Source organism: Elephas maximus, chromosome 1 (genome assembly GCF_024166365.1).
Source record: "Elephas maximus indicus isolate mEleMax1 chromosome 1, mEleMax1 primary haplotype, whole genome shotgun sequence".
Lineage (NCBI taxonomy): Eukaryota > Metazoa > Chordata > Mammalia > Proboscidea > Elephantidae > Elephas > Elephas maximus.
In genome coordinates, this window is record NC_064819.1 from 157,520,539 (window position 1) to 157,546,308 (window position 25,770).

Here is a 25,770-nt window from a genome sequence, read left to right on the forward strand (position 1 = left end):
AGATGTCTCTACCATAATGACAGATTCTCTGATGTTTTCTTGTATTTTCAAAACATGTCTTCTACATAGCTCCCCCCTGCAAAGGCTAGGCAGGAGACTTTTATTTTTTTATTTATTTTTAAACAGCCAACTACTATATGCAATACATCAAATGTACTGTAGAAGATACACAAAAGTTTAGAACTTAAGTCAGGGTCAGTTATGTCACTTGCCTGTTCAAAAAACATTCATGATTCCCCTACAGTCAATCAACAAGGTTTATTTTCCTAAAAATAGACTTTCCCATAAATCTGTCCCACAAATCTTTATTGATTCATTTTATGCTACTATTCTCTAAACACATCTCAAACTCTGTCCCTCTTATTCTTTTACATGATTTAACTATCTTTAGTGGATGTTGTAATGGGCTGCCAACACCCCCTTTGGTGAAAGGCAGAGGAATTTATTTGCCCAGCTGCTAAAATAGCTCCCAGAGTTGAAACTTCAGTTATCTGCCCCCTTCACAATCTCCTTGTCTGGAATGACATCTTGTTCCTTCCATTGCCTGGATGACACACAGGTATAAAGGCCTACCACCCTCTGTTTAATTCAGGAAAATTCTGAAGGTCCATTACTGATGAAGAACCCCCACATGGGGTTAGTTGAGGACTCCAATGAGACTACAGGACAACTCAACTTCCCCTCTAGTCATTCCTGCTACCTTCACTTCTCTTCTGGTGATGTTGATCCCTAGTGCACTCCCTAGTAAAACTCATTAATTTCCATCTATGTGTCTACTTCCTGAGGAGCCAAACTTGGTAAACTACATACATTCTAAACCTCTTTAAAGAGGTATCAGTTTTTATCCTAATTCCTTAGTGATGCTTTGCAGAGTACACTAACAGTTTTCAACAATAATTTCTATATATAGGTAGGCCCCAACTTAGGACAGGGTTTGTCAGGAAGACTCTGTCATAAATCAGTTTTGACATAAGCTGAATACCTATTTTTTTTTTTAGTTTTCATTATTATTGCCTTTTATTATCAGTATCTTTATAAATCTAATCTTTATTTGTCTTTGGGGATTGTCATGAAGGTGATAACATTAGCAAATAACATGGTGCAACATTCTATGTGGCACATATTACTAACAAAAAGATGTACAAAAAAATAAACAAAAAGGACAGTTTAAGTGCAGTTTGTGGTAACTTGAACTGTTTTAAGTTGGAGAATACCAGTGCATATCACTCAGCAATCAATGATTTGCAATCAACAGTGATTAGTATACAAAAAGAGCTCTGTTAGATGGTGGAGAAACAGATTAAAATGACACAGTTCCTGTCCTGAAGGATAATGGCAAAGTCCCTTTGAGGAGAGATCACATATTATATTTTTGTATTGTCTTTTCTAACAAAGTTAAAAATTGTTTAGATTATCTCAGAGTGAATGAAGATACTATAGAAAGAGAAAGTAATTTTAGGGTGATCTGTTTTTATTAACTTTCATACTTCCACAGACCATTTTTATACTAATTTATTTGGTCTGTGGAAGGACTATAATGTTTTAACTTGGGGGGGGGGTCCTCTGAGGCCCTAGAGTATGACTTATTGTTCCAGATCTGGAAAAACCATATCCATTCTTAGAGAGTTAAGTTAACTGGCATCTTTTCTGTGAGGTCTTCCGTTTTTCCACAGGTAGAATGACATATTCCTCCAGCATGTTGTTCTACAGCATGCTTCACATTATAGCTACATCATCAGTGTGTAAATAAATGTATATCTGCCACAGTGTCAACTCCTCAGAAGGAAAGGACCATTCTTAACCTTCATCTCAACAGCATCTAGACACTAAGTGCACACTAATTAGTAATTATAGATACTTAGCTGAATATATGGTCGCTATCACAATGGCAATGGGTGTAGGTAAGCTGAATTAATATCAAAAAGTTATATTTAAATATTCAGTTCTTCAGAATACCTGAAGCTTTAAGATCATATTTGTTCAACAGAGCTAAGGGAAAATGAGAGGATCATAATGCCATAAACCAAATGTATGTTTTTTCCCCCTCACATATTTTTTAAATATCTCCAATGTACATAAGCTGGATCTCTGTGATTTCACTCTTAATAAGTCAATATCATCCTTAATAAAACCAACATCATTACAAAGGCATATATATTTCAGTCCGCTTATGTATATATATATATTTTTTATGTATAGCATATGTTACCAAAAAATACAAAAATTATATAAATGGTAATATTAATGAATTAAGCTTTTTCGTATACTTCTCATCTTAAATATTGGTTTAAATAAGAACTTGGAGCTTAAGATAATTTGTGACTAGATAACAGTCAGATTTTATATAGTCCAAACAAAATTAGTTTTTCCTTCTTAGAAAGTTATAACACTTGATTGCCAATTCTGGGCCCCAATCATTTTTCCCCACATTGCAACATGTCTTGGTGCTGCTATTTCTAGCACTGCAATAACAGAAATGCCACAAATGGATGGCTTTAACAAACAGAAATTTATTTTCTCACAGTTTAGAAGGCTAGAAGTCTGAATTCAAGGTGCTGGCTCTAAGAGAAGGTTTTCTCTCTCTGTTAGCTCGGGAAGAATATTCTTGTACCTTCTGAACTTCTGCTCCTGGGCAACTTTCCTGTAACTTGCCATCTCTCTTCCCCATCTGCTTTTCATATGCTTGTTTAATCTCTTCAAATCTCGTAAGATTGACTCAAAATACACCCAACATTAATGCTGCCTCATTAACATAACAAAGATGACCCATTTCAAAACAGGATAATAGTCACCTAGAGGTTAGGATTTACAACACATATTTGGGGGGGGGACACAATTCAATCCATAACATTCCACACTTTGGCCCCCTAAAATTCATGTCCTTGCAACATGCAAAGCACATTCACCCCATCACGTCATCATTGCAAAAGTCTAAAATCAACTCCAAATCCAAACTCTCATCTTCTGAATCATCTAAATCAACTCCAGGTTAAGACTTTAGGCATACTGCATCCTGGGGCAAAATTTCCCTTCATCTGTGAACTTATGAAATCTAGATTACAAGTTATCTGTTTCCAAAGGACAATGGTGGAACAGGTACAGGTAGACATTTTCATTAAAAATGGGAGAAATTGGAGGGAAAGGGGATAACAGGCACTATCAAGTCCAAAACCCAGTAGAACAATTTATATTAGCTCTCAGGACTTGAAAATAATCCTCTGCTCTCTGAGGCCATCTGGGCAACAGCCCCACCCTCCAGACTCTGGCTGTTGGCCATGGCCTCTAGATTCTGGGTAGAGGTCCCTCAGCCCTAGGCTTCAACTCTGTCTTCCAGGCCCACTGGGATGGCAACTCTGCTCCTTCTGCTCTGGGCAGCCCCATTTGCCTAGTCCGTCTCTGTGGTGACCCTATCCCTTGGTCCCTGCAGTCCCTGTTCTGCCCCTTAGGCATGGCACCTCTGCCTCTCAGCTTTGGGCAGTGGACCCATCCCCCTGGCACACCCTTCACGGCAGCCCCACACTCCAGAACTGAGCTGGTGAATATCTGACTCTTTGAAACCTAGGAGGTTGTGGCCGCATCTTTGAGATCCAAGAGACCATGGTGCCACTCTTTGAAACCAAGAAAGCCCTGCTTCCTGTGCTCTTTCCAATGGTTCTGCTGATCTCTGATCGGCTCCGGGGATGGTCCTTTTCTTTTCCTGGAGAACAAGAGATATAGCTCCTGTAGCCCGTTTCCTGCCTGTAGATTTCCAAGAGGCAGGCAGCGTTCTTTAATTTTGTTCTTTCTCTGTTTCCTTCAATCTAAGCTGATGTATTTTCTGCTGTGATAGTTGGTTAGATCCACCTATCGCAGGCTTAATTGCCTTGCCAAAAGATTATGGAGCCATGTCCCTGGTAAACATTCTAGAACAAGTGTCCTTAGTTTGTGCAACAGAATTTTCCAAATCTTTAAGTTCTGTTTTCATTTTGCACAGTTCATTTTTAAGTCCATCTCTTCCCTCTCGATTTTACTATAAGTACCAAGTGACCCTTTTAAGATCTTGCTTAGAAATCTCATCAGCCAGACATCCAAGTTCATCACTTCCAAGTTCTACCTTCCACCAAATATTTGAACATCATTCAGACAAGTTCTTTATCACTACATAAGACGCATCGTCTGTCCTCCATTGTTCAATCACATGTTCACGTTCTTTTAAAGCCTCACAAAAATGCACTTCCTGTTCACATTTCTAGCAACGTTCTGTTGCTGGTGCAATATGGATTCTCTAAGGCAACAGAGACTTTCTCTATAGCTCTCCTCAGTTCCTTCTGAGTCCTCACCAAAATTTCCTTTGATGTCCATAACTCTACCAACAGTCTTTTCAAGGCAATCTAGGATTCTACTATTACAGAAATAAAGATTTAGTGTGTTTTGCCTTGACAAGTTAACAAAGAGTGACGTAAATAGAGGATTAAAAAGCATTCATGTTACTACTCACTGCAATAGCATTTTTATGACAATAAAGAGTTTTTAAAATTTTCTTTAGTATCATCTCATTTAACAAGATAATAAAAGAGGTAGATATTATTTTATACCCATTTTACTCATGTTTAGAAACCTGGGTGGTGTAGTGGTTAAGAGCTACGGCTGCTAACCAAAAGGTCAACAGTTCGACTCTACCAGGCACTCCTTGGAAACTCTATGGGAACCGTTCTACTCTGTCCTATAGGGTTGCTATGAGTCAAAATCAACTCAACGGCAACGGGTTTGGTTTTTTTGTTTTACTCACATAGAATTTTAGTGATTCACCCAAGAGCATGTGCTTCATAAAGGCAGAGAAAGGGCTGGAACCCAGGTCCTTTAATGCCAGTGTCCCTACTCCTATCCTGAAGAAAGGACTGGAGGTCTTCAATGCACTTACATTTACACACACACTGATATGGGGTGTCTTAGTCTCAAGTTCCAGACTCCAAACTTAATAGTAAAGGAACTGAGAAGTGTACACATTACCTTTCAAATACTGGCTGATTATTTTCCATCCTTACCCTCTATTCTTTCCCAGGCAGATGCAGATTCTCTCAGTAAACCTTTTATTCTAGGAATCAGGGAATTGTTGATGGAGGATAATTGACCAGAGATCCAGATTTAAATTTGTTATTGAAGTGACTGCAGCATCAACTAGGTAGAAGGTGATGCTCTTTAGTTAATGCAGAATGAGAATTTCAAGAACTAACGTAGGTTTTCGTGGACAGTCATGAACTTAAACACAGTTTCCAATCATACCCTCCTTTATAAAGGGCAAAATATTGGCAATGGGGGGGCAGTGGGTATCCAAACACAATAGAACAGTAGTTATTAACAAATTGCAAATTTCTTCTGTTAAAAAATAAATTAAAACTACTACAGTTTAATTCTTTATTTAAATGAATTTGTTTTTTTATAGTAGAAAAAGCTAACTGTAAAATCATGAGTTGTATTGTTCATGTAGTAAAGACTAGAAAATTGTGAACTAATATTTTAATATAAATGTATAAACCTAGTTTTCTTTTTTAACCTTGATGATATCTGTTCATTTGAAAAATTTGAAGAGCTTAATGAAGGCATAATTTTCATACCATAAAACTTATTAATATTAGGTATACAATTCTCTTAGTAAATGTACAGAGTGGGCAACCATCACAGCAATCTAATTTTTTACATTTCTATCATTTGTCAAAAACAAAAGATAACAAGAAACTAGTTTGCTCTTAACCAGAACACAATCAGAGCCATTTTGCTTGACTACTGTGTGATATTTCATTCATGAATTTATGGAAAATGTGACCTATGTGACCTATTTAACCCAAGTATTATTAACTTTTTTTATTATTAACTTGGAAAATTAAACAGTAGATATTTAAAGAGCAAGAAAACATCTCAAAAGTGGAATATGTGCTAAACTCTATAGTATCAGTTCAGCATCTCTGGGTCATATTCAAAAGTTAATAAAATACTCTTTCTTACACTTGATATCAGCAGTAATAAAATAAAGCTATTCTCACTCCGTATGCTAAGAATTTCTGTTAATGTTTCTAAATCTGGTGTCACAACAATGCACCTAAAATGTTTCAAACCCACTTGCCATAAAGTTATGGCAAATTTCAATACAAAGCAACATAAGTAAAAATACTCAATGCCAACAGCATTTCAAAAGAATAGTTAATAGGATAAATATTTTTAATAAGTCCAGATATCAGTTATTTCTTTTGTCCAGTTTTGAAGATTTAAAAGTTTCTATGTTATTTTACCTTCAGACATGTGCTTTTACACAGGAGCTCTGACGTGACAATGCCTTTTAAATAAACATCAGAACAAAACTTTTAGGATAAGAAGCCACTAAGCTGTTCAAAATGGTAAGCATGAGACCATAAGCACAGTTTTCATTCTGTAGATATAATTTAAATAGCAACATTTTATTAAAATTGGCATGAAAAGGAAGAATAGATTAGTCTATGCCGAAGAATTTAGGATAAAACTGGTTAATAGTTGACGGCCAGCCAAAGACCAAGAGGACCTTATTATAAGCCTATTACAATGCTCGCACAACTCAATGCTCCAGCGCAGGTTTAAGTTTATTAATGACAATGACATAGCACTTGGCTACATCTAATACACAGCATATTCCTTAAGCAGTTAAGAATTTTTCAAAAGATTGAGAAAATCCACAATTTCTGAAATGTTCTTCAATAACATGATACTTCTGAAGGTTTAGAGACTCTATAATTTCTGAAACTGCCTTCCCAATTTGTATTCCCAAAACACACTTACCCCAACAAAGAATCACTGAGAAGAGCATCTCAAAGGCCAGTAAGAAAATATGTGGAAAAACTGCTTTTCGGCTAAGCTACAAGCTCACAATTATTTGGGCTATGATATTTCTTTTGAAACCCTCATGATATCTGCCAAATACTTATTCTAGTATTATGTCCATTAATGTGATCACAAATCTATTGATGAACTTAAAATTCCTTCATGCAAATTTAAATGCAGACTTGCCACATATTACACAGATCATATTCTATGTAGTATAAATTGGTTAATACTAAGACTGTGCAGCTGACTTTTACATTATTCTTAAGTATGTTCAGATTATAATCATGAGCATGTACCACATAAAAAAATAAAAATGTGGGAAATATCCTATACCACATTTTTTCCAGTATTTTACCTCTCCTCCTTCTCTACATCTTCCAACAGAACTGCTTGTTTTATGTCAATCTTAACTGGTTCACATTCATCTCCTTTTATTTCTCCTACCAGATCTTTGGTGGAGATATTAACAAGTATACTAATGGTTTAACATGAAACAGGAGAAACAACAAACAAGTTGAAGGTGTGAGTAAGCAACGAACTAGAATAATCACGTTCTGTATAGACAAGTTAACTAACTATTGAAGGAAGACACTTCACTTATGCTGGTGCATTGTTCACTCAGTGAAAACAAACACAAAAACATACCTGCTTGACCAGTGGTGATACTGACAGCCGCAAAGAGCCTCTGGGATCGGCTTAAGTCGGAAACTCCATTTACAGCTTCAACTTCAAAAGTATAGTTAGCGTGGGCTAGTAGGTCCATGACAGTGACATAGTTATCCTCTAATCCAGTCTGCTGGGGCATGTATCCAATGTTGCTCCCACAGGGAACACATTCACCCTGTTCCCAACTGCACCGCTTACACAATATTCTATAGGTCACATCATTTCTCCCCCCATTGTCTGCAGGAGGACTCCATTCCAAGCTTACTGTGGTTTGGTTGATGTTGAAAATGAGGTTCTGTGGTGCAGATGGAGGTCCTTTGAAAACAAATAATAAAAAATAAGCAAATAAGCAAAATAGAAATTACACAAAAGTAAAGAAAGGATCTATGTGAGGCATTAAGCGAGTGGCTCAATGACCAAAGAGAAAACTAGCTGAAACGCTTTCTTTCAAATAAACATTTCATTACGAGAAATCATATAAAAGCCTTCTTGAATTCACTTGGCAAAAGGCTTTATATATTTTCTGTTTAATACATAAAAACCAAAACAAGATAGCAACTGTCTTTGTACTTTTGCCACAGTCTTTAGCTATTTTTCTTGCAAGTAATTAAAAAGGAACAGTTAATACACCTAAAAAAAAAAAAAAAAAAAACAGTTGTACGGTTGTTTTAAAATAGTTTTCCTTTAACCATATCACAAAGAATACATTTATTCCTTCTTAATGTGCTAAAGAATTATTTATAGTAGTGTCTGGGGTTGGCTTTGGATTTGGATCTCTCAACAAAACCAAACCCACTGCCACCAAGTTGATTCCAGCTCACAGTGGCCCTATAGGACAGAGTAGAAATGCCCCGTAGGGTTTCCAAGGACTGGCTGATGGATTGGAACTACCAACCTTTTGGTTAGCAGCAGATCACTTAACTCCTGCACCACCAGTGCTCCTTAGGTCTCTCAAACATTCATTAATTGAAGTACCAAGACTCTTGCTCTATTCAGTACTGGAATTTTAATCCAAAGCCATTACTTTTTAATCACACTTCATATCTATGCAAGACTCTAATAATTTTTATATTTTATTTATATACATGTAAAACTGTTAGTAAAATGTATCTTGATTTTGCAGACATGAAAATTACACTGAAGGTGACCTAAGATATATCTATTTTATAATATTGTTTAACCTTGTCTACTCAGAGAAAATTTAAGACTGAGAATGTATTCACAAGTTCAATACCTATCTCAAGGATGTCACAATGTTACAAATGAATGGATGGGATGGGAAAGTCCTTCTTTACTTACATATTCCTAAGAACTTACTTGTGCAAGCCACATACGGAGGGTCAGATGGAGCCCTGTAATACCCATCTTCACATTCACATCTCGAGGAGCCTTCTTTATCAGAAAAACTGTGAGTTGGGCACCGAGAGCACTGAAGATCTTGAGAGGAAGATTTGTAGAACCCACGGCCACAGGCTGTATAGGCAAAAGAAAAAAAAAAAAAAAAACAGTGAAAATAGGAAGATGAGAGTAAAAAGAACATTATTATTTTAATTTTAGTAATATTTAGCAAAGAGAAAAGGTACAATTTGATTTTGTGGAAAAACAGCTCTTTATGATAAAATATTTATTTTAGTGAATATCAAAAACCCAGTTTTAGGATACTACAATTTTAAAGCAAAATAACCAAAAATAAAAAGGATACAACAACTTGCCCATGCAGTTAGAATCAGGAATTCCAAAGTTTAGGGCCCACAACTGAATACCACTGTAAGTTATTTAGACAAATTCTTAGGATATTTAATTCAGAGTAACTTTGATTTCAATATAATTAAGTTGTTTGTTGGTCTGCATCAGGACACTTCAAAGTTATATTTTCTTAATCTAATATAGCTGTAAATTAACTTTTTATCTTCTAATTTTGTTCATAATAAAAAATATTTATTTTAATTAACAGCCTAGAAATAATAATGATATACTAAAATTCCACCTGAATATGATTGAAATATATGCCCTCCCCAAATTTTCAGGAAACTTGGAGGTGTAATTTCAACCAATTTAAGTTATAAGACAGGTTGCTTTCCACTTGTTACTAAAAGTAGTGAAGTTTCATGGATCGGGGGATTGCTGTACCACCAGAAACAAGGAGAGAGGCACATGAACTGTAAACAGATTACAACCCTGTTTCTCCTCCTCCTCTGAGATAGGTTAAGGGCTCAGTCACACTACCATAGCACTGCTCTAGGCAATGGCCAGACATATGCAGAGAACATCTCTGTTACTACCTAGCAAAGTTGCTCTTATTCACTTAGATTCTACTTGCTATTAAATCAGGTCACTGTGAACCATTTAATATCACGGAACATTTTATATACTTCTTTTTACGTAAAGTTTAGCAAGTTAAAATTTTCATTATTTCAACCAATGTTTCATTAAACCAAAACAGGACAGCAATTGTCTTTGTACTCTGACAGCCGTAAATGCTTCATTAATTGATGGTATCATACATTGAATACATTCAATGTACTTTTAATATTAAATATATGAGTAGCTATTTAAATGTTAGTGACTTTAAAATTTAACCAAATACATAAACCATATCCACAAATAAATATTAGTGAATATTCAACATGAATTCAATTATAACTTTTAATTTCTTAGTTTCAAGTTTATTTTCATGTTCTCAACTTGGGCATTGTTCAGAAACTTAATTATACATTCACTCTTGGGGAAAAAAATCAATGAGTCTAACCTACTAAGACGGTACATTCTCAGAAAGAAGTTGAGTCTTTTTCTACTTTTGTTCACATGCTGATTATTTGACACGTAACTCTGATATAACTGAAATTTCAAAATCATCTTTTGTTTCACATGAAAGATAAGTATCCTAGGTAACTTAAAGGCTTAACTTAAAGAAATATTATATTGCAATAGACAGACAGACAGGTAGATGATAGTTAGGTAGACAGACAGACAGAGATACCTATATGGAGAGATAAATGAATATCTAAATAGAATTTCAATCATCTCTTTGTTAAAATACGATTCATTATTGCCCTCAGAAGCCAGTCAGCTGTGTTGGTTTCCTCAATTCATATCAGTAGAAAGCACTTGCAAACATATTAAATAAAGAAGTTTAAAGCATCTTCACATGTTTTTAGTAGCAGTTATTATAAATGGAAGGCACAGAGAGAACAATGACATTGATTACACTATAACAAAAACATAACACTTTAAGGCATTTCTGAAAATATGATCTTGCTATCTAAAAGAATGGTTAACTGGTAGGCTAAAGGATTTAGCATGGATTTCTCAGGATGAAAATTCTTTTCTTAGGAACCTTAGGAATAGTTTAAATATTCACGTATCTTGATCTATATATTATCTGTAGCTCAAAGAACAGAGCCTATGATTTGGTAATTTATAAGCATCTCAGAGATAACATCCCACACAACAGAGAATATGATGCTTTACTCACAAGCATTAAAAGTAAAAAGAGAAAGAGACAAGTGTCCTGAGAGACAGAGAGATGTATCCTGACAGCCTTTAATGACATTATGTATTTGTATGTGTGTTTACTTGCTTTATAATGAAGGGGAGGTTAATGAGCAGGGAGGAGATAGGGGACACAACAGTAACATGATTTTGCATCTCCAAAAATAAAGGTTAAATAAAAATAAAGCAAAACAAAACCAGCTGCCATCAAGTTGATTCTGACTCATAACAATGCTACAGAACTGCCCCCATAGGGTTTCTAAGGAGTGGCTGGTGGATTTGAACTGCCACCCTTTTGGTTAGCAACACATCTTTCAATACTTTTTTTTTACTGGGTTTTTTTAGGTAGCAATCTACCAGGTGAAGGCCCTCAGAATTCTTACTCTCCCATTGCAAATAAAGTTTTCAACTAAAGGGTTAGTCCCACTTTCCTCACAAATAAGAAAGTGTACTTCTTAACATGATTTACAGAGCACATATGATGCCTAGTATAGAAAAAATTAAAGCTCTTATCACTCCACTTTCAAAATGCATTAAATTCCATTAGCATTTTAACAGATGGGAGAACAGATCTGAAGTAAAAGGAACCTGTTCTTCAAATAATTCCATTTCGTCTAGGTTAGAACTGGACTTAAAACACAAGACTGATGACACTCAGCCATGTGCTATTCCACCAACCTTCACTGCTGAATAAGCCAAAGTTTGACACTCATTTAATAGTCTCAAGGGCTTCAGCATTCCTAAAAATTAATTTTCAATGAGCCCCTATTATACTTTTATTATACACATTAATAGTTTAAAGCTATTACGTTAATCTAGAAAACTATGAAATAATACCCTAGCACACCTTACAGGGGAGATATTAAATAGGTAGTCTCAATTTCACCATGCATTTTGGCACTGAAGATGCCTGCAAAATTACGGAGTACGTGTGTGGCTATCATTAAGCAGATAATTGTAGAGGCATTACCGGAAAAATGTGGTCATAAAAGTCTTAACATTTTTTCTTTGAAGTAATATTCTGTCTCAGTTCAGTTAATATTGAAAATAATAAGTTGTAACAAGATAGTTTTCATTTAACCTCTACGGAGACTATCAATTTAGAGTTATTAAAAATAAGTGCAAAATCTTTGCAGCTATAGTGTTAAGAATAAAGCCGGGAACATGTGAAGACCTAAGCCATATCTCTTAGGATAAGAGTGAGCAATTAGCTGTTAAAAAGTTTTAAAAGGGAGTAACAGATGCTCTGAAAATCAGAAATTGTGATGAGGTATCTACATGAAATAGATAGGATCAAATACTCAACGAGATAAATTGGGGAGAAGTGGCACATCTGAAGTCATCCACATAAGAAAGTATTAGAAGAGCTCTCCAACTGCTCCCAAAAAGGCTACGAAGAAATCCAGGCAATTTCTCCTCTCTGTAAATGCATCTGGTTTTCCAAAAAGTGCTGGTAAAAAAATCTTTAAAGGTAAATGCCTTCTGATACCTCAATCAAAGACAAATTCTCTTTATTCATAACCATGAAATATACAAGAGTAACTTTCTAGAAATGTGCAGTAGCAGAGATTTACTTTTTTTTTCCTTTGCTTTATTTCTCAATTTGTTCAATAGTATTTGAACTTGAAACAAAATCTAATGAGTATAATATGTGCACATGGTAAAGTTAGTTACAATAAGAAACATACCATTTTAATTTCCTGTCTTTGATGATTTGGTTTTTTAACTCAGTATTCTTTAAAAAAGTAATCTTTCACTGTATTGATGAAAATTTGAGATATAAAATTTGTTTTAAACACTTACTTTTGAAAAATACTCTTTCACCTATTATTTTAATAACAATATTTTTCATTGTTACCACAACAGCCTGGGATTGATTCTTTTGACTGTTTTTTCAATCCATAGGGCCTTAATGAATAAAATAACATAAGTTCATTATTCTAGGGTCAAGAACTGTAATCTTATCAGATTGCATAAACTAAGCAAGCTTTCATTTAGTCCATTCTTTAAACAGAAAACCACCAAAGAAAAAGAGAATCTAGGACACATATAAAACTTCTGAATACTAGACAGTTGCAATACGATCTACTATATCTACTAAATTATATTACATATGCTATATAGTATTACAATATATGCTCTATAAAAAATATATAATTATATTTAATTTCAATTATTTTAAATAAGAATATATATCTAACTAAATTGGTTCAAATACTATATTGAAACTTAAATTATTTTAAGGAAACACGAAAGTCAGTAAGGCTTCTCACATATAACTAAATTCTGAACACAAAGATATTTCAATATACCGTGAAACCTGTGACAGCCGGAACTAGAGGGGACTGCCTTGTTTTTTTGGGTCTCATAAGTTTTCCACTTTCACAGGGTGCAATCACCACTTTCCTGTTGCTCTGTATTTAGTGGGATATATTTGAGTTTTTCTTCTCTGACAAGTTTCTGCCTTACACAGGTTCCGGCTTTCAGACGTTTTACTGTATAAGAAAGTTGATATTAAAACCTTATATGATGATACTCAATTAAATTATTCTAACCATCAGGTAATTCCATAGTAGTCTTCAATGGGTATCAAGCATTTAAGCAACAGGCTGCCAGGCATGAGGCAGTTTGTGAACAGTTGGGGTGCAGGTATGAACTCCTCTGCATTCTTAAATTAAAATCCTACAGGCTATTCTAAATGCCACCAGCAAATATTCACTCCTTGCACTTCTTTAAACCAAGCAATTTGATGAAACTGCAAATCTCTTCCTTCTGAATGAGAGTCCTAATACCCAGACTTGCCTTAGTTCTTTGTTCGTGACCTACAGGGTTAAGCTTGAGGGAAATCCTGTCTGATCATATTTCTAAGGGTCTGCTCCCATAAACGAGTTATCCCCAAAACACCACCTAATCTAGAGTTCTTGAATAGCCAGGAAAGATTTCCTGGTTCTTAATGGGCTCTTTTTTTTTTGAAAATCATAAGCCCCAAGTTCCATCCTAGAATACCTGACACTATCCTGGACAGTGGGGCACTGATAAGCCATATCTTCCCTGCTGCCATTCATGGATGCACACTACAGACACTGAAAATTCAGGGGCATCATCATCCCTAAATCATTATCAAGGCCTACACATTTCTATATTTTAAAAGCTTTTTAGATGTTGAAAACCACTCTCCTAGAGATTCTAGATTTTTTTTTTTTTCAGACTAGAAAAGTCTCCAAATCCATAATAGTGAAATCTCTTCAGCATAAAATTAATGAGGTAAACTGAAATATTATTGAGAAACTTTATAGATTGGAATTTCAAAATTCAAATGTAAACAAAAAATTAAAATCCATTAATCAGCCAATTAAAAATGGACAAGGATCTGAATAGATATTTTTCCATAGAAGATATACAAATGGTTAATAAACACATAAAAAGCTGCTCAACGTCATTAGCCATCAAAGAAATGCAAATCAAGACCACACTAAGATACCACTCACATCCACTGGAATGGCTATAATAAAAAAATACAGATAATAATAAGCGCTAGCTAGGATGTGGAGAAATTGGAAAGCTTCTAAACAGTTGGTGGGAATGTGAAATGGTACAGCTACACTGAAAAATGGTCTGATTGTTCCTCAAAAGGTTAAATATAAAATTACTATATGATCTAGTAATTCCATTCCTAGCTATATACCCAAAAGAAATGAAAACATATGTCCATGTAAAAAACTATACTTGACAATACTGACAGAATTATTCATGATAATATTCAAGAAGTTGAAATAACCAAATGTCCATCAAATAAGGGATAGATTTTAAAAAGTGGTATATATACACAATATATATTTATTTGGCAATAAAAAGGAATGATTTACTGATAACCACTAAAACATGGGTGAACCTTGAAAAAAATTATGCTAAGTGAAAAGAATCTAGTCACAGAAGACCACATATTATATGATTCCGTTTATATGGAATATTCAGGACAGACTAATCTATAGAAACAGAAAGAGATTAGTGGCTGCAAGATGCTGGGGCAGGGAGGGAAAATGAGGAGTGACTGTAATGGTTATGGGTTTCTTTTGGGGAAGGTGAAAACGTTCTAAAACATTGTGGTGATGTAAAACTCTGAGAAGATAAAAATCATTGACTTGTACACTTTAATGGGTCTATTGTATGTTATGTTAATTACATCTCAATAAATTTGCTATACATTTTAAAAAGCAATTTCAAATATGAACATTTAATTAGGCAAAGATTAGGAAAAAACAGAAGAATATACCTGTCTAGGATATATTAATTTGCTTTTCTGTATGTTCTGTATTTATCTATTAGGTCTAGATTTGTGTTTAGGTCTAATAAATTAACTATAAATTACAAAAAAAAAAAACTATCAAAAATTTATTATCACTATACTCTTTTGTACATTTGTTCATTTGGGGTACATTTTTAGAGTCTCATAAATTATAACTTATCTAATGCATTCACTTTAGTCAGTAGAGCAGTAATTTTATAACTTAAAAATAATTTTTTTTCTATAAAAACCAAAAAAAAAAAAAAAATTGCTGTCAAGTCGATTCTGACTCATTGTGACCCATTAGGACATAGCAAAACTGTCCCATAAAATTTTCAAGGCGTGGCTGATGGATTCAAACTGTCAACCTTTTGGTTAACAGCCAAGCTCTTAACCACTGTGCCTCCAGGGTTCTTTTTATCCATAAAAAAAAAAAAAAAACAGTGCCATTGAGTCGATTATTTTTATTCATACCACCCTTATATTAGGGGAGTTTTTTTACGTACAAATATAGTTGTGACTGGATATCTGAAGAGCCCTTAAATATTATTATTTTTACCCACATGACTTTGCCAGACAAGGGCTGGTTTTCTTTTTTCCCCATCCCCTCCCTCAAACACAGGTCTTACTCTATTTCCAGACCTGTGATTTTAAGCACAACTGAACTTTTTTAAAAAGAAATTATGTGTATGTGTATGTGTGTAAAATATGAGGCTATGCAGATGTTTCCGGGCCAGTTATGCAGCTGTAAAGAGTTTATTAATTATGAACTATAAGTGGATTGTTCTATAATTGAAACTTTCTGGGCTTTAACATTATTGTAGAATCTACATACATACATAGTTAGGGATTCTAATGAATGCCATTATTTTATTTATTGCAGATGGAAATCTTACTTAATTCAGGCTAAGCTAGTCTGTTTCCATAGGAGCTTTCAAATATTTGTATAATATTAATATCTATGCTTCCATAATACAAAGGGGAAAGCACAGCTTGTAGAAATAGTATTCCCACTGCTCAAAGTGCTGACCTCATCTGGGATGGACAGATCCAGAGTCTTTATTTTAATCCTATTGACAGTGCCTCAGTGGGAATAATTACAAAAGTCTGCCTGAAATCCAGACCTCCTGTCACTGATATGCTATGATTTCTCACAATGAGAATGAACAGTGAGCAGGGAGGATAAAAACAACATGATGTAATGAGTGTATTATGGTTTGCAAGGCATCATCCATATTGCCCTATAACAAACTTGTAATAGTTTGGAATAGAAACACTGTGGAATGTCAAGGTTTAATAACAGGAGCTGAAGTGCTAAAAACAAGGAATTTTTAAAACTAAAAAGAAAAATTCACTTCAGATATATATATGTATAGGCATATATACATATATTTGTGTTATCTGTGTCACTTACATAATAAATCATTGATATTATATAGCAGAAAGGAAACAGATATAAAATAAAAAGGTTTTAAAAGTTTTGTTTTTAAGGTTTAGAATGTAAAACAAATAAAAACAAAGTATTACAAAAATGAAGTTTTTTCCCCTTTATTCAATTATCAGTTTGAAATATTGTCATATGCTAGGACTTTCACTGAAGTTTGGAGTTAAAGTACTTTATTTTACCAGAAAATCACCCTAATTTTGATGTCATTGCCAAAATGATTAAAAAAAAAAAGAGGAAAAAATGTCAAGTTTGAACATTCCAGGTTTCTTCTGTCTTCTTATTTAATCTGCTTTATGGATATTATTGTTGTTAGCTGCCATCAAGTTGGCCGTGGCTCATGTGAGCCCAAGTACAATGGGACCAGACCTTCGTGAGCCACAGTTTTAATATGCTGAATATTTTGGAAGTAGGTTGCCAGGTGTTTCTTCCTAGTCTGTCTTAACTTGAAAGCTCCACTAAAACCTGTTCTGCATCATAGCAACACACAAGTCTCCACTATATGAAAGAGGTAATGTGGTATAACAAAAGAGAAACTGATTTTAACTCCAAAGACCTGTGTTCAAATCCATTCCACTACTTACTAGAATGTAATTTGGGCAAAATCACTTCACAGCTCTATGCTTCAATTTCCTTTTTTTCAAAAGGTTGTTGAGGAACAGTGAGATTAATAAAAATATCCTTTATTAACTCTAAACTGCTATGGACACACTAGTTACTCTTATATTTCTATTTTGCAAGAAACTTGTGACAGTAACACAATAATCAATTATCTAGTTGTTAAACTACCCTAAAACCCATTACTGTAGAGTCAGTTCTGACTCATAGGAACCCTATAGGATAGAGGAGAACTCAATAAAGGATTTCCAAGGCTATAAATCCTTACAGAAGCAGATTGCCACATTTCTTTTCTGTGGACTGGCTGGTGGGTTAGAGCTACCGAACTTTCAGTTAGCAGCCTAGCATTTTAACCACTGCCTGGCCCTACAGCTGTTTAAACTGAAATGCTATCTTTGAAAACATGTATATTTCTACCACTATTTCCCCCAAAAGCACATAAAATGGCATACCTACTTAGTCTTTCAGGTGCAACAAAAAGTGTGAAAGACAGGCTCTAGCATTGCTGCCCTGCATCTGCGTGCCATTCCTGACAGTGTCTGCTGCTGCCTGTCAGGGATCATCGCTCTGCCTAGCAATGCTCCTCTAACTCTCACAGTGCCTTGTTGTCAAACCATCTCTGTATTCAAAGAGATGGGCACATTCACTCTGGCTCATGCAAGTAAGGACCCAGAAAAGAAAAATTTAAACCGTGTAAATTATTTAAAATCAACTCCCATAAAAAGAAAGATGAAATTCAAACTTCTCTGTATTTAACTCAGTATTGTTCTCACAGTTCTTCTCTGAGAGATCACCATATGGATAAAAATTAAATTTATACTGAAATCTTCTTAGGAGTTAGTACCCCCACTGGAAAAGGACTAAAAAAAAAAAAACAAAGGACTAGGATAGGATAATCTTAACCCTAATTCAAATCTGCAGCAAAATAGTATTATAGGGTTTCCATGGATTAAAAGCACTTAACATAAGGGAAATTAGAATCAGTCAACGTTCAAGCATTTCAAGAGGTAGTATATAATCAGGAACTGACGGTACTGGAGGAAGAAGTCCAAGCTGCACTGAAGGCATTGGTGAAAAACAAGGCTCCAGGAATCGACGGAATATCAATTGAGTTGTTTCAACAAACGGATGCAGCACTGGAAGCATTCACTAGTCTATGCTAAGAAATTTGGACGACAGCTACCTGGCCAACTGACTGGAAGAGATCCATATTTATGACCATACCAAGAAAGGTGATCCAGCTGAATGTGGAAATTATCAAACAGGATCATTGATATCACACGCAAGCAAAATTTTGCAGAAGATCACTCAAAAGCAGCTGCAGCATTATATCGACAGGGAACTGCCAGAAATTCAGGTTGGGTTCAGAAGAGGATGCGGAACCAAGGATATCATTGCTGATGTCAGATACATGCTGGCTGAAAGTACAGAATACCAGAAAGATGTTTACCTGCGTTTTACTGACTATGGAAAGGCATTCAACTGTGTGGATCATACCAAATTTATGGACAACATTACAAAGAATGGGAATTCCAGAACACTTAATTGTGCTCATAAGGAATCTGTACATAGATCAAGAGACAGTTGTTTGAACAGAACAAGGGGATACTGCATGGTTTAAAGTCAGGAAGGATGTGCATCAGGGTTGTATCCTTTCACCATACCTATTCAATCTGTGTGCTAAGCAAATAAACCAAGAAGCTGGACTGTATGAAGAAGAAAATGGCATCAGGATTGGAGAAAGACTCATTAACAACCTGCATTATGCAGATGACACAACCTTGCTTGCTGAAAATGAAGAGGACTTGAAGCACTTATTGATGAAAATCAAAGATCACAGCCTTCAGCATGGATTACACATCCACATAAAGAAAACAAAAATCCTCACAACTGGACCAATGAGCACCATCATGATAAACGGAGAAAAGATTTAAGTTGTCAAGGATTTCATTTTACTTGGATCCACAATCAACAGCCATGGAAGCGGCAGTCAAGAAATCAAAAGACACATTGTATTAGGCAAATCTGCTGTGAAAGATCTCTCTGAAGTGCTGAAAAGCAAAGATGTCACCTTGAAGACAAAGGTGCGCCTGACCCAAGCCATGATACTTTCAATCGCATCATATGCATGTGAAAGCTGGACAATGAATAAGGAAGACTGAAGGAGAGTTGATGCCTTTGAATTATGGTGTTGGTGAAGAATAGTGAATATACCATGGACTGCCAAAAGAATGAACAAATCTGTCTTGGAAGAAGTACAACGAGAATGCTCTTTAGAAGCAAGGATGGCGAGACTACATCTTACATACTTTGGACATGTTGTCAGAAGGGACCAGTCCCCAGAGTAGGACATGATGCTTGGTAAAGTACAGGGTCAGGGGAAAAGGGGAAGACCCTCAACCAGATGGACTGACACAGTGGCTGGAACAATGGGCTGAAGCATAACAAGGATTGTGAGGATGGTGCAGAACTGGGTAGTGTTTCATTCTGAAGTACACAGGGTCACTATGAGTCAGAACCGACTCTACGGCACCTAACAATAACTAACAGCTAAGTAAACTTAGATATGATATTACTTATTTTTAGCAACTAAAAAATGTGGCTTATTTATGCCACAGTATTATTTCATTTTACTAAAAGAATTCTTTTAAAAGTCAGTATTCTTTTCACATAATCATTTTAAAAATCATCTCTCCCAAGATAAAATTCATAGTTTTTAATAATAACCCATTGTCATCTAGTCATTTCTGACTAATGGGAACCTTATAGGACAGAGAACTGCCTCATAGGGTTTCCTGGGCTGTAATCTTTACGGAAGCAGACTGCCCCATCTTTTTCCCTTGGAGCAGCTGATGGATTCAAACCACCAAACTTTCAGCTAACAGCTGAAAGATTTAATCATTGCACCACCAGAGCCCCCTTTTGAATAATAGACATTGTTAATTTTATCACATAAAGTTTCACTTTAAAGATCCTAAAAAGGCAATACACTTGTCCTCTAGAAAAAAGACCTGAGTGACTCTCCTCTTAAAATTCTCTGTGCCCAGTTTTTTCCACATCTAAAATAGATAATAATAATAATAAGAGTAACTCAAAAGATTGTTGTGAATTAAAGGGTATAATTTATGTGAGGAATTTACCCCAGTGTCTGGCATAGAATAAGCACTCCACAAGTATATTATTATGATTATTTTACAAAGTTAATTTTCATGAAAAGTTTGGCTCCCACTCTACTTAACACCCTTGATAATCTTTACCATTATTGCATGTGTATGCAAATAAGAAATGCACATTAATTATTAATGAAATATAGCCCAACTACTCATTCATTCTCTGACCAAATAATTACTATCTAATGACACCGTACCCGTGGAGTCCTGGTAGTACAACGGTTAAGGGCTAGGATACTAACTCAAAGGCCAGTGGTTTGAACCCACCCAGTGGCTCAGCAGGAAAAAGACTAGCAATCTGCTCTAGTAAAGATTACAGCCTACAAAACCCTATCGGGTGGTTCTATCTGGTCACACAGAGTCGCTATGAGTCAAAATTGACTCTATGGCATCTAACAACAATATACCTAACAATGGGCCAAAGTGCTATGTCTGCTAAAAGGCAACATGATGACTTCTAAATACTACATTATCATCTTCAAATGGCATAGATAATCAAGTGGTTGATTATGTGCTTAAGCTAAGTTTCTGATATCTTATATGAAACTCTTTATATAAATTATTAATATAGTGCCTCAATTTGCATCTTTCACAATGTTTTCATCAAAGTGTAAATGTTTATCTGCCATTTCAGTGGTGAATACTGACTCTCAAGTCACCTTTCCTGCCAAAGCCGTAACATTTCATCAATGTGAACTGAGAAAATTATTCAGCACAAGTAGACATGCAGGAAATTTGTGTAGGGACACATTATTGACCAATTATATTTAAACTGGAAGACTATTTGTGGCAGTTTTTCCGTGAGGCTAATGGTCGATCTGTAAATATAAGACTATTTCTTAAGAGCAGGTTACTTCAAGTTTACACAACATTCAGCTGGATAAGAATTACATATATAAACAGTTGAGATTTCATTATATTATATTTAATAAAGTGAACATTTTTCATTCAATTCAGTGAATTAAAATTAGACTATTTTATGATTGATTCATCAATAATTGGTTTTTCTCCCACATTATACTTAAATCTATGTATCTGTAGAAGTCTGAAAGATCCATAGCCAAAAAGAAAAAAAAGGGAGTTCATCTTAATTTCTTAAAATTAAGAGCAGTTCTATGCAAATTAGTCCAAGATACTGGCTTTTCACCATCAGCTTTCTGCAAAAATTTCAAAAAATGATTAAAACAAAATTATTTGTTAAAGTAATTTTTCTAGTTATTTTGTGAAGGCAATTTGTTCCTTCTTCAGTTGCTTTTAAAATGTGGATCAATACTAAGTCTTGTGAAGCAAATAACCCTAGAGCAGTTTAAAGCAGTTTGAACATGTATGGAGATAAATAATTATTCTGTTACATAAGTGGAAATTTTTCTGTAGATCACAGAGAAATCAGTTTACCCTGCAGCATGACATTTTAAAAAGATGCATTAGGACAATGAGGAAATTCACTCAATCTTCAATTCTTACAAACAAATGAAAATAACACACAAAATAAATCCTCATAAAAAAGCAATGTTGAGCTCAATCCTTTTTTCAGAAAAAGACCTATCTACAAAAAAAGGCCAGACACAGAGATACATAACTGAGATAAATGAAACTGCTAACTAGTAACAAAATAGTAAGAATTATCTGATTATGTTTCCATACTTTCTACCCTTTATTAATAGAAAGTCAGTCAATTATTTGTTAATTTTTATCTCACATCAAGCAAATAATCTTATTCAACTCTATCTCCTTTCCATCCACTTTGTTTCATAGCATCTTGCAAAAATAAAAACAAAAAGCCAAAATACCTATAGATTATTATTTATGTTTTTAATAAAGTCTTTAGAAAAAATACTTTGTTAGAGACACCTTACCTAGTTTACTTTCTTTTCTAAGAATAACTAGCTGAGCCTTCATGAATCAATGTAAAGCTTTACCTCTTCCATAAAACTTTCTTACCTCCTAGGGCTACTAGAGAGTTTGTCCTTTGTACAACATACCACAATTAGGCCACAATTACGATGTAATTTCTTTATGTGTATCTCCTCTAGCTCAGTGTGAGCCCCTCAAAGGCAGGAATTATAACATATGTATCCACAGACACACAAAGCCTAGCACCATGTCCAGAATACAGCAGGAGGTCAACCTATATTTACTGAATGAAAGAATAAAGGATCTTCACTCATCCTACAGCATGACGCATCTGGCAATAACTAGTCCAGTTATCAAAGTTATCCACTCAGAAAATTTTCTTAGTAACAAGATCAATGAGAATGGTGTGGCACATTCTTAGGAGAGGTCAGTACAGTCCTGGCTATGTCAGTAAAGAGAGACATTTTATGGGCTCTCACTCTTAAGGAACTCACTGTTGTACTTCCCAGGGAAATAACTGTACAGCGCGTTAAGATGAAAGTTTTTTTTATTATTCTTAATAGGATTCTACAAGCATCCATAACACAGAAAAATGAGCAAGTGTATGAATGAGATGCAAACTGTTTTATAAGAGTGTAATTGGAGCATCTTTTTAGAACATGGAGCAGGGAAGTTCCAAGAGAGAAAAAAGCAACTAAGTAGTGACTTATAAAACAAAACATATACTGTAGGGTTTCCTTCTAAGCCAAAGAGCTAATGAACAATAGTTTTCTTTCTCTAGACTCCTCAAAAAGAATTTTTTTCTTTAGATATATAATCTCTCCAAATTTAAAAACAATAATACTCTAGTTTTAGATTACCTAGAACTGCCATACAATAAGTACACAAATATTTTCATTTCTGTTAGTAATTTGAAACTAGACAGACCACTATTAAAATAAATTCTTATAGTTGACATTTCTATTGTGAAACAGAGATATCATTGATGTTTTACATTATGAAAAGTCATTTCCAAGGTTCTCCTTTGAATTTTAAAACAATTATTGTAAACAAAACTAATTTAAACACAATGGGCTACTATATCTTTTGCTTTATAGTGTACGCAAACACATAAATATATCCACATACCCTTTTGTACATTTGTTGTTTTCCTATTCAATTTCATACACTTCTAAGATAAATTAATTCATTGGATGTATGACCAATGAGGGGTATCATGAAAAAATTGAAAAATAAAACTCATTTATAACATACACAAAATATTTCACTTTTATCAAGTTAAAACCTGAACCTAAGGAGGAAAACTGAATAAAAACAGAAAGTACCATAACATTAAGAGTGAGGGCAGAAAAATTAATCACAAACACTGACTTGTGATTACTACAGAGCACTGGACTCAAAACATTGTTGTTGTTAGGTGCTAGTGAGTCAGTTCCAACTCATAACAACCCTTTGTACGATAGAAGGAAACACTGCCCCATCCTGCGCCACTTTCATGATATTGGTTATGCTTGAACCCACTGTTGCAGCCAATGTATCAATAAATTTCATTGAGAGTCTTCCTCTTTTTTCCTGATCCTCTACATTACCAAGTAAGATGTCCTTCTCTGGGGACTGATGCCTCCTGATAATATGTCCAAAGTATGTAAGACGAAGTCTCTCCATTCCTGTTTCTAAGGAGCACTCTGGCTGTACTATTTCCAAGACAGGCCTTTTCGTTCTTTTGGCAGTCCATGGTATATTCAATATTCTCCACCAACACCATAATTCAAAGGCATCAGTTCTTCGGTTTTCCAGCTTTTACATCATACGAAAAGACTGAAAACACCATGGCTTGGGTCAGGGCACCTTAGTCCTTATAGTGACATTTTTGCTCTTTAAAGAGATCTTTTGCAGCAGATTTGCCCAATCCAATGTGTCTTTTGATTTCTTGACTGCTGCTTCCACGGGCGTTGATTATGAATCCAAGTAAAATGAAATCCTCCACAACTTCAATCTTTTCTCCCTTTATCATGCTGTTGCCTATTGGTCCAGTTGTGAGGACTTTTATGTTGAGGTGTAATCCATACTGAAGGCTGTAGTCTTTGATCTTTATCAGTAAGTGCTTCAAGTCCTCTTCACAAGCAAGGTTGTGTCATCTGCATAACACAGGCTATTAATGAGTCTTCCTCCAAACCTGATGCCCCATTCTTCTTCATATAGTCCAGCTTATTGGATTATTACTTTAGGATACAGATTGAATAAATACGGTGAAAGGATGCGACTCTGATGCACACTTTTCTGACTTTCAACCACGCCGTATTTATTCCCTTGTTCTGTTCAAACAACTGCCTCTTGATCTAGGTTCCTCATGAGCACCATTAAGTTTTCCGGAATTTCCATTCTTTGCAATGTTATCTATAATTTGTTGTGATCCACACAGTTGAATGCCTTTGCATAGTCGATAAACCACAGGTAAACATCTTTCTGGTATTCTAGGCTTTCAACCAGGATCCATGTGACATCAGCAGTGATATCCTTGGTTCTACATCCTCTTCTGAATCTGGCTTGAATTTCTGGAAATTCCCTGTTGATGTACTGCTGCAACCATTTTTAAATGACCTTCTTTCTGGTATTCTCAGCTTTTAGCCAGGATCCATGTGACATCAGCAGCAATATCCTTGTTCCTACATCCTCTTCTGAATCTTGCTTGAATTTCTGGCAATTCCCTGTTGATATACTGCTGTAGCCATTTTTAAATGATCTTCAGTTAAATTTTACTTGCGTGTGATATTAATGATATCATTAGATAACTTACACATTTGGTTGGACCACCTTTTTTGGACTCAAGACATATACATACATATATTTCAATTGGAAGTAACTGAGAAACATAGAAGTGAAATACTGTTTTCTCACCATAAAGACAATACAGACATTTCCCAGGATACAAACAAGATTCATTCATAAGTCTCTATTAAAGTCAAATTTGTAGGTAAGTTGGAACAGGTACATGTGGTTTTTATTTAGCTTCAGTTAGTCAAATGTTTGTCTTAGTATACAGTATGTTTTTTACCTTTCTATGTATATGAAGCACTTAAGAAACACTTTCAAATACAGTGAAACATCTTAAATATTATAGTATAGTAATAATGAAAGTAACTACAAACAGCACTCTACTGAAGAGAAAGAGAGAATCTGTGTATGCGTATGTGTAGGTATACCAAACCAAAATCAAATCCATTGCCTTCAAGTTGATTCCAACTCATAGCAACCCTATAGGAGATAGAACTGCCCCATAGGGTTTCCAAGGAGTAGCTGGTAGATTCAAACTGCTGACCCTCTGGTTAGCAGCCAAGCTCTTAACCACTGTACTACCAGGGCTCCTATATAGTACTGTAAAAAAAAAATTACAGAAACAGTTCTTAAAA

At 35.0% G+C, this 25,770-nt stretch overlaps 1 protein-coding gene across 5 annotated transcripts in view; it reads right to left on the bottom strand.

The window, feature by feature from the left end:
* The window catches only part of EPHA7 (EPH receptor A7), a 204,434-nt gene that overhangs the window by 118,554 nt on the left and 60,110 nt on the right, over window positions 1-25,770 (bottom strand). For all 5 annotated transcript variants that reach the window (XM_049897478.1, XM_049897473.1, XM_049897467.1 and 2 more), the window contains exons 4-5: window positions 8,815-8,970; window positions 7,477-7,812 (exon numbers count right to left, since the gene is read on the bottom strand). In XM_049897478.1, coding sequence (XP_049753435.1) covers window positions 7,477-7,812; window positions 8,815-8,970 — 492 coding nt within the window. The remainder of the gene's footprint in view (window positions 1-7,476; window positions 7,813-8,814; window positions 8,971-25,770) is intronic.